Source organism: Lepidochelys kempii, chromosome 6 (genome assembly GCF_965140285.1).
Source record: "Lepidochelys kempii isolate rLepKem1 chromosome 6, rLepKem1.hap1, whole genome shotgun sequence".
NCBI classification, from domain to species: domain Eukaryota; kingdom Metazoa; phylum Chordata; order Testudines; family Cheloniidae; genus Lepidochelys; species Lepidochelys kempii.
Window position 1 is genome coordinate 107362979 of NC_136385.1, and position 10312 is coordinate 107373290.

General features: G+C 37.6%; 1 protein-coding gene across 2 annotated transcripts in view; it reads left to right on the forward strand.

Annotated features, from left to right (window-relative positions):
- The window catches only part of PAPOLA (poly(A) polymerase alpha), a 95294-nt gene extending 86689 nt beyond the window's left edge, over window positions 1-8605 (forward strand). For both annotated transcript variants that reach the window (XM_073349598.2, XM_073349599.2), the window contains exons 20-22: window positions 1531-1593; window positions 3362-3439; window positions 6434-8605. In XM_073349598.2, the coding sequence (XP_073205699.1) occupies window positions 1531-1593; window positions 3362-3439; window positions 6434-6529 (237 nt within the window). In that variant the 3' untranslated portion in view covers window positions 6530-8605. The remainder of the gene's footprint in view (window positions 1-1530; window positions 1594-3361; window positions 3440-6433) is intronic.
- Window positions 8606-10312: the final 1707 nt, after the last annotated feature.

Below are 10312 nucleotides of genomic sequence, written 5' to 3' on the forward strand. Positions count from 1 at the left end.
AAACTCTGTGGCCCACCTTATCCACTACAACTGGCTTTCTGCATATAAAAGCCAGGATCAGCATTAGGCAAGCGGGGCAATTGCCTGGCACTCTATGCCACAGGGGCCCCCATGAAGCCAAGTTGCTCAGGCTTTGGCTTCAGCGAGTCTAATGCTGCCCCTGCTTGGAGGAGCCCATGAAAGCTGCTTGCAGCCCCACAGGGGGCCCCAAACTCGTGGTTGAGAACCACTGGTCTAGATGAAATTTTTGTAACGTGGGTACACAAGAGGAAAAACTATATTCAGAGTAGTTATCAATGGTTTGCTGTCAAACAGGGAAGACATTTCAAGTGGTGTTTTGCAGAAGTCTGTTCTCAGTCTGGTACTAGGCAATATTTTCGTTGACCTTTCGGAAGATGGAGTGAAGAGTACACTTAAACATTTTCAGATGTCACCAAACTGCGGAGGGGTCACAAGCACTTTTGAGGATGGGATTAGAGCTCAAAAAGATCTTGAAAGATTGGAGACTTGGTCTGAAATCAACAAGATGAAATTCAATAAAGACGTGTGAAGTACTGCACTCTAGGAAGGAAAAATTAAATGCACAAATACAAAAGTGGGAAATAACTGGCTTGGCAGTGATACTACAGTACAAGTTCTGGGGATAGAGTGGATCACAAATTGCATGAGTCAACAGTGTGCTAATGCAAGAAGGGCAAATGTCATTCAGTGATGTATTAACAAGAGTGTCCTATGAAAGACACGGGAGGTAATTGCTCTACTCTAGTTGGCACTGGTGAGGCCTCAAGTGGAGTACTGTGTTCAGTTTTGTGCACCACAATTTAAGAAAAATGTGGACAAATCTGAGAGTTTAGTGTACAACAAAAATGACAAAGGGTTTAGGAAGCATGACCCAGGAGGAAAGGTTGAAAAAATTGGGCATGTTTAGTCTAGAGAAGGCAAGATTGAGGGGGAGACAAGTCTTCAAATAAGTAAAAAATTGTCATGAAAAGGACAGTGGTTAATTGTTCTCCTTGTCCATTGAGGGTAGGACAAGAAGTAATTGGCTTAATTTACAGGAAGAAAGAGTTAGGTAAGATGTTAGGAAAAACTTTCTAGCTATAAGAATAGTTAAGGAATGGAACAGGTTGCTAAGGGAGGTTGTGGAATCTTCATAATCACAGGTTTTTAAGAGCAGGCTAGACAAACCTCTGTCGGGGCGGTCTAGGTATGCATAATCTTGCCTCAGTGTGATGGAGTGGACTAGATGTTCTCAGGAAGGGGCATGGAGACCTAGATAGTCACAGAATCCTAAATCAACAGTAGTGAAACCAGAATTGTTTGAAGCCAGAAATTGCTTAGGTCATTTGTTATACTCCAAACAATAACACACGTACTAAACATATTCCACACTCTGTCCTTAAAAACACAGTTTTACCACTGGTGTGTATAAATTCTGCTTGTGACTGGTTTATCTTGAGTTCCATTAAAAGTTTTCTTCTTGTCACTTTATTTTTCTGCCTATTTTACCAAAAGTTTTTGTTTTAACAGGATGAAATAAATGAAGATGCTAGTTGTCTTGATATGAGTGATCATGATAAAATGGAAACTAAGGTATATATGACTCTTACATTTTTAAACAGAATAGAATATATTGTGTTGCCCATACAAGTTAGACTATGCATGTTTCTAGCCATTGCTGTTAGTACTGGCAGGTGTTGTGCAGGCTTCTTCCATAAGGCTGTGTTCATTTAAAAGCTCCTGGGCTGCTTCCAAACAAGTGCTGATATTGAATAATTTTCAGTTGCGTTATATTTTTAATATTCCACTGCAGTCTAAGTTAAATTCAAACACCTTTCAGTTATGACTGAAAAGTCCGCTGCTGCAATACAAATAACTCATTGCACCACCCAGCCCTAAAGCTCCCTCTTACATTTTGTTCCATTTAATTTTGACATGGCAGTATGGGTTGGTTTTTCTTTCAGATGACAGTATTGCTTAGTCTAGAGCAGGGGTGGCCAACCTGAGCCTAAGAAGGAGCCAGAATTTACCAGTGTACATCGCCAAAGAGCCACAGTAATACGTCAGCAGCCCCCCCATTAGCTCCTCCGCTCCCAGCGCCTCCCACCCACCGGCAGCCCTGTCGATCAGCTCCCTGCTCTCTCCCTCCCCGCACCTCCCAATCAGCTATTTCATGGCAAGCTGGAGACTCTGCGGGGAGGAGTGAGGGCACGGCAGGCTCAAGAGAGTGTGTGAGGAAGGGGTGGAGGGGGGGCAGTGCCTGTGGCAGAACCAGGGGTTGAGCAGTGAACACCCCCGGCACATTGGAAAGTTGGCGCCTGTAGCTCCAGCCGCGGAGTTGGTGTCTGTACAAGGAGCCGCATGTGTTCTTGTATGTCAGATCAGAGGTTCTTCAGATGCTTCATTTAAAGTGAAAAATCAAGGTCTTTAATGGATTAAATAATTGGTACAGAAGACCCTGTTTTGATAGTAAATTTAAATTATTTTATGCTGTCCACAAATTTTCTCTTTTAACATGCTGAAGATTTTTACTGACCATGTATAACTGTACTGTAAGATACCAGGGTGGATAGGGAATTATTAGAACTTTGCACAGTAGTTTGGGGTTGAGGTGAAAGCATATTAACTGGTATTACGGCTAAAATGGAAACTAACATCTCCATTTTTTGAGTTATCCCATTGAGATTAATAGGACATTTCACATCTCAGAGCTATTATTTCAGCCTGTTTGCAGACTTTGGAAGATAACACTGCAATGTTTTACATTTGGTTCATGTTTTTAAAGTTTTCTAGTCAATGGAAAAGGGCTAGAGCAAAGAATGGAATCTGCAGGAAATGCTGTGACTTTACATTTTCCTATGCTTATAGTGTACTTTTCACAGATCAAGGAGTTTTATGATATGCTAAACAGAATATGGGGGGCAAAAAATCCTTAACACTTTATTTTGAGTGGGACCAAAAAAATGCGGAGATAATTTCTTGTTTAAAGATTTCCACCCACATGGATCCAAATGTGAAAGATTCCTAGAAAAGGTGTAAGTGACAAATCAGGAACTGTGTAAAATTAGGCAAGCTACAGGGCATTCTAATAGATAACCAGTTAATTTTTTGTTGTACAAAAATATTTAGTGATGCACTGAATAGTCATATTTGCCTCTGTATAATATGCATATGCCTGATCCTGCATTGAGATTTACATGGACAAATACTTATACCAGTGCAGAGCCACTCTGGTTTTGGTGGAGACTCTGCCTGTGTGCAGCTCGTTCTGGGATACATTGGGCTGTATTTATAATGTTGTTTGTGTAGCTTCTAAGGGATATATACAAGCAGTTACGTTTTTTTATTCCTTTTTTTAAAGGAACAACTTGACGCAGAAGCAAATATTTCTTCTCAAACAGAAACTGTTCAGACAATGGCATCTCTGCAAGCTCCTCAGGTACTGACATTAAAGAAGTGTCATATTGTGAATTTTCTAATCATGATGACCTAATAATGAGATTAAAGTAAATCCAAATGTTAAAAATGACAGCAAAGAAATATATAATGGAACATTTTCATATAGATATCTGTATGGCAGGTTGCTTGTGAATGTTGTGAAGTAAGCACATCTTACATATGTATTTTGTTTCTTAGTGCCTATGTTGCTCGTTAGAAAAGCTGGACTGACTCTTATCTTTTCTCAGTTGTGCCCTTAATATTTACCTTTATGTCAGAACAACACTTAAAGTATGGTTCACTTTTTTCTTTGTTTTGCCCTTTATGATGTAATCTAAGGGGGGGAGAACTTCCATTTTAAAACCAAACAAGTCAGTTAAATAATTGCTATTCAGAGTCAGCTGCTTAAGGCTCTCAAATGTATGTTAAAAAGGTAACTTCACATATTCTGCTACCTGCATGTTGCTTCTCGATAGATACCCTGAAAAGAATGAGTCTTCAACTATACAGCTGTCTAGCACCATAATTAAGTTTTTCCTGTTTACAAATAATATGGAAATTCAGTTCTAAAACAAGGCCTAGTCTATACTGGGGTTTTAATGCATATTGTTACTCCATTAATGTAGCTGCACCATTGCAAACCTCCTGTAGACATGCACTTGTTTAAATAGCTGCACTGCTGCATAGGTCACTTAACTTGATTTGAAATGGGGGTAAGCAGTAAACAAATTATGTAGGTGCCAAGATTGTTTGTGACAAACTAGATTTTATGTATTGTAGATGCTCAGCAAAGCAAGATAAAATGGTTTGCTTCACAGAAATCAGCATCTTTATAGCTAACATAGAAACAAATATTGAAATAAACAAAAGTTTTCAGTTGTCCAAGAGCTATGTTCTTTAAGTTTCTGTAGTTCTGACATCTCAGAAAATGATTTGTTGCAATCGTGGCAGAGATGCAGTTTGGATGTTGCAAAATTCTGGTGGGCTGTATCTAGGTCTCTAGTGGGCAACCTGCTGCCTGTCAGGGTAATCCAGTGGCAGGCTGCGAGACAGTTTGTTCACATTGACCGTCTGCAGGCACAGCTGTCCGCAGCACCCAGTGGCCACGGTTCGCGGCCAATGGGACCTGTAGGAAGTGGTGTGGGCCGCAAGCAGATGCTGGCCGCCGCTTCCCACATCTCCCATTGGCCAGGAATGGCAAACCACAGCCACTGGGAGCTGTGGGTGGCTGTGCCTGCAGACAGACAATGTGAACAAACTGTCTCGCGGCCCGCCAGAGGATTACCCTGACTGGCTGCGTCCACAGATTTCCCACCACTGATCTTGGTCTTGCTGCATCTGTCACCATATTTCCCAGTTTGATCTGCTTTGCACAGAGTAAGTCACAGAAGCGTGCTCCTCCTTATTCCTGTCAATAATTCAAAAGTTCTGGAAAGTTTGGCTAACATGAGCCAAAAAATAGGAGTAAACTGAGGGAAAAGCACAAGAAAATGTTTGAAGTGAATAAAAATACAACAGCTATTGTGTACTGTCTGAGCTCTGAGAAGAAAAGGAGTACTTGTGGCACCTTAGAGACTAACAAATTTATTTGAGCATAAGCTTTCGTGAGCTACAGCTCACTTCATTGGATGCAACCGATGAGGTGAGCTATAGCTCACAAAAGCTTATGCTCAAATAAATGTTAGTCTCTAAGGTGCCACAAGTACTCCTTTTCTTTTTGTGAATACGGACTAACACAGCTGCTACTCTGATGTCTGAGCTCTGTTTCTGTTACACTCACTGCCATATCCATCACTACTACCTCCATTCATTTATATGGGAAGGTCAGTAAACACAGTAGTCATGGTAATGTGCACTGTTTTTCCCTGTGCACGGAAAAACTTGTGTGAATTTTGACCATCTGTACATGTAAGAAATAAACGTTCCTAATAAATTCTGAGCAGCACAAAATAACTTGATCACCATGATGTCTAAAGCAATATGGTCAGGAGAGGGGCAACTGAAAATTATTTTAAATAAAAATTTGACAATTAAGTATAGGAAATACAAAGTTTTTTAAGCATATTGGTAATTTATATCCTTTTTGTTCATAATTAATGTTTGGATTCCTGTGTTCTTTGGTTTGCTTCCTTGTTTTGTTTTATACTAATTAGTTGTGCTGCATTAGTTTTAACTTTCTTTAATATTTTTCATTTTTTTCCACAAACGAGGAGAAGCCAACTTGATTAATCTTCTTCTCAGTTTATAACGTTATAAACTGAGATCATTCTTATTGCCATCAAACACTATTATACTATTTGCAGTTCTTTAATATGGAAAGCGTAACTGATACGTTTGGCAGCACAAACTTTCTGGTAAATCTTTTAAATATAGACACAATATAATCAATTAGAATTTTTAGATGTAAACAATTTTTAAATTCTTACTCAGCAGTATGAGCATTGATTTTTCAAGTGTGTGGTTTAGTTTGGTTTCATGAACAAACCATAAAATCCTGTAACTTTCAGTATCAGCAATGTAGATTCCTATTTCTGAAATAGGAAATTATGATAAATAGGTTCCAGTTGTATTTCCTTGTGCCTCCACAAGTGGGGTGGAGGGTCTCAGATATCAAATAGTTTAAAGCCATCCTAAAGAAGAATGAAAATCTCGGATAGCATTTGTAGGACTCGTGCAATAAACCTATGTGTGGGAGTTTTTCAAGTGTGTTATAGTTGAGCTCTATTTTTCTTATTTCTTCAACTTGTAGAAAACTAAATGCGTGCTATGAGAGGGACTATTATAAACATTCTTTCCTTAACTATCACATTTTCTGTTGCCTAAGAAAAGTTGTAATTAACGCTATTTTTGGTATATATTTCTGAATACCCTATCAAAATATATTACAACATAAACCTTTGAAACCTGGTGCTCAGATATTTGGTTTTTGTTAAACTAATATTTTTTGAGAATTAAAATACATTTAAAATTTTTCCTTTTTCCTCTTTCTTGTCAGAAAACACCTAGTACAGACCTTTCAGATATCCCTGCTCTCCCTGCAAATCCTATTCCTGTTATCAAGAATTCAATAAAACTGAGATTGAATCGGTAAAAACAACCTCAGGGGTCCATAAACAATATCTGCCAACTCAACCTGTTGTCTTCTAATGCTAAAAAAGGAGAATGGAGGGTGCAAGACTAGAACATGACTGCAAATGGATTTAGGTATATTTTGTGCACTTCCCTGACTGGGCTGTAATCACCACCTCTTTGGAAGTCCAGGTTAGTATGTGAAGCCAGGAGTACTTTTAATGTGTTAGCAACAGTTGCATTAAATATTTCGAAGGATTACTGCCTTTAAAAACAAACATGAACACTATTTGTAGCCATAATTGACATTCTGATTGGATTTATGTTTGATGCATTGTTTGAAAATTTTGAGCTAAAACTGGCAAAAGAATCCCTTAAATGCACTTTTATGTACCTTTTTTATTGGAGTACGACTAATTTTAGATATTCAACTGATATTTTCATTTTTATTGAAGAGATTCTTCAGTACTAGTAATCTGCAAATTGGATAACATTCTATGATATACTGTGCATTGAAGACAAAGTGTACAGTATATCTAGTTAAATTACCATCAAGCAGCAGTAAACCTTTAAAATAAAATGTCAAATCTTGAGGTTACATGACATACGTTGAGAAAATAATTGGGAAGCATTTGGAATTTGATGGGACATGATTAAGATGTGATCTATTTTTATTTATAGGATTATTTTATGGTGCATACAGATCAGCGATCAAACAGCAAATACACTTTCCTTTGACCTAATCAAACTCCTTACTCCCTTGCTGATCCCCTTGCCATATTTCTTGGAAAAAGCTTTTGTGTTTAATGTTTTTTGCAGCTTGTATGCACAAAATAGGACAACGGTCAAAAATAAATGCTTTTTTTTTTTATGCTATTAAAACTCATGATGTTACATAAACCCAATACTTTGGGCCCCAAAGGCACAAACACCAAATTTTGTCCCATTGCTAAAACTTCAGAGTGAATAAACTGTGCCTGTGAAGCATAACACCTGTCTTGATGGCCTTTTGATCACTAAATATAAGATAATTTTTGTACACTCCATAAAAGTTCTGTCTGCATTAAAACATTTCAAATTTTAAATATAAAGGCAAGAAAAAATCCCCAACGATTTTAATCTTTTTTTATTTCTAGATGGCTTATCAAAAATAGTAGTTTTACATACTGAACAACACTGAATTTTTAACAATCATATTTCTAGAAAGCACTTGACATCTAGCAAGCTCTTTACTCCTCCTACTTTTTTGTTCTGTAGTCCTAGCAAAAAAGGATTAGCGGCAAATCTTTTCTTTAAAAGAACTGAATCTCTCATGATTAAGCAGCAGAACATCAGTGTTTAGGAAATGTGAGGGATGTTGGTGATAACACCAGATGTAGATAACAAACTTTGTTGTTATTACTTAGTCTGAAAAACTGGGATGGTAAAAATCATCCTTCCCATACTTTCTGATTAGCATGTTTTATGAATTTCCTCCTCCCATTGTGCTCCATCCTATTACATGTGCTTCTTCCATGTTAAAATTAAATTACTTACACACTGTCCCCATATCCTTCTAAATTAATTTTCCAAAGTCAGAGTGTAGCTTACTTTTTTCCTTAGGCTGTGCAGTAACTGAGGTTTTTCTTTTTGCCATTTGTCTAAGATGTCTAGTATACAATATTTCTCTTTCCCTTGCCCTGTGCAGCCTGCTGTCATCCACCTCGAAAAAGGTTATACTAACAATTGAAGTGTACAAGGTGTCTGTGTATTTTGTGTAGTTATGGAGTTTAGATCGAAATTGCCAGGCACAAATTTAGTTTTGTCATTTTGTTTACACATTGGGAAATCTTTTTTTCATTTTATTAAACATTTCATGTAACTGCACCCAAGTTTTGCCAAGCTGGAAACTTGGAATCTTTCTGTATAGTGACTTTTTAATTCTAGTTTTCATAACCTGGAGATCAGACTGTTGCTTTCGCATGATGTACGTAGTGTCTCATGACTGGAGTTTGCTTTGTTTTATAGTATCTGTACTCCTTGTATTTTTCAAGAGCTATTTTGTAAACAGATGATGTATTTCTCCATTGAAAACACAATAAAAAACAGCACAATCCCACATTTGCCTGATTTTCTTCAAATATCCAAAATTGCTTTTCCTGTTTGTTTTTATTCCAGACTTGTCAGTTAAATTACTTAATTGTTTCTGCTGATATAGAATGCAATGCGGCCTGAAAAGAACAATGCACTTTTAAATTGAGTCTGGATTTAAAAAGTGGCATTTAGCAGCATGCTAAATCTTAGTCTGTTTTTAGAAGAGAAATGTAAATTGCTATTTTCTGTCGTCGTTTAGTTTTTAAAAGAACAGATCCATTTGAATAGCACCCCTTTCTTGTTCCCTGATTTGGGTGCCTGCATCAAAATCTTAAAGGCTGGAGTAGGCAAAACTAGAAAAATAGCATATATAATCAGTTTACATAGACTATTTATTTTTTTTAAATTACAACTTTAAAAAGCTTGAACTAACTTTTTATCCTCTAAGGCAGTGGTGGGCAACCTGCGGCCCATGGGCCACATGCAGCCCATCAGGGTAATCTGATTGCAGGCCGTGAGACATTTTGCTGACGTCGACCATCCGCAGGCATGGCCCCCCGCAGTTTCCAGTGGCCGTGGTTCACTGTTCCCAGCCAATGGGAGCCACAGGAAGCGGCAGCCAGCACGCTGATGGGCCGCAGGTTGCCCACCACTGCTCTAACGTAAAAATATTCATTGAAACCATCATGGTATACTCTGTAAAACGCACCATGTTTCCTGTCTTGGAAGCAGTTCATTATATAAATTATCAGCAGATGGCACTGTTTCTCTTGTTTTTCTTCCACTGACTCCGACATGCACTGAAACTACAAATTCAAAAGGTGCCAGTAACTGTGCATCACTTGATTGATCTTATTAGCTTATTAGCTTTAAATCCAGCAAACATTTAGAAAGGCAACCTAAATTTGACTTAAATTTGTACTGTTAGTACTGTGCTTCTAATATAAATGTCTCCTAATTTCCACAACTAGGTGGCTTTTGGGTATGTTAGTTTGAGTTAGGCTTCAGTGAACTAATGATTGCTAGCTAAAATTTTGCTTTTATATTGTGCATCAGTGAGTGCTCTAGACCTCTATTTTACACTATTTCTTATCACACCTTAGCATTGCTTCTGGTGGTAAGTGAGCAACAGCTTTAAGTAGTAATCAGAATATAACAAGAAAATCACTAAATGTACCCTGAAAGATCTAACTGTTCTGGAGCTTCATTTTAAATGCTATGTAAAACAAACAGATCTACAGCTGAAATAAACACACTTGTGAGAGAGTACAGTCTGGACTTGACTTCACTTTAAGCCAAAAGCTACACTTGTCCATACTCATATCCCAGCTAAATTTAACAGTGAAAGGAAAATAGCTTTTTGGTATGTAAATATTTGTTCCTTTAGTTTAGTTTTTCTTCCATTTACATTCTTGGAAAATATGTGACTACTTATAAAAGAATTCTCACATGTTCAAATGGTCACTACAGCTTAATCATTTTAATTCCTTGGGGTTGTCCACCTGAAAAGCAGCTGAAGTGTTTTACCTCTTGTGATCATTACTATAGGTAAACAAACAATTCATTGGAAGTCACATTAAGTAAATCTCCACTTCTATACCCTTCCATAAAAATAATAAAGAATACGCCTTGTAGGTGCATGTTTTCAAAGATCCCAGCGTTCATGCTATAGAACATAGTAGCAATAACCATTTTTTTAGTTTACTTTAATCATCTTTAAAGATTTTTTTAA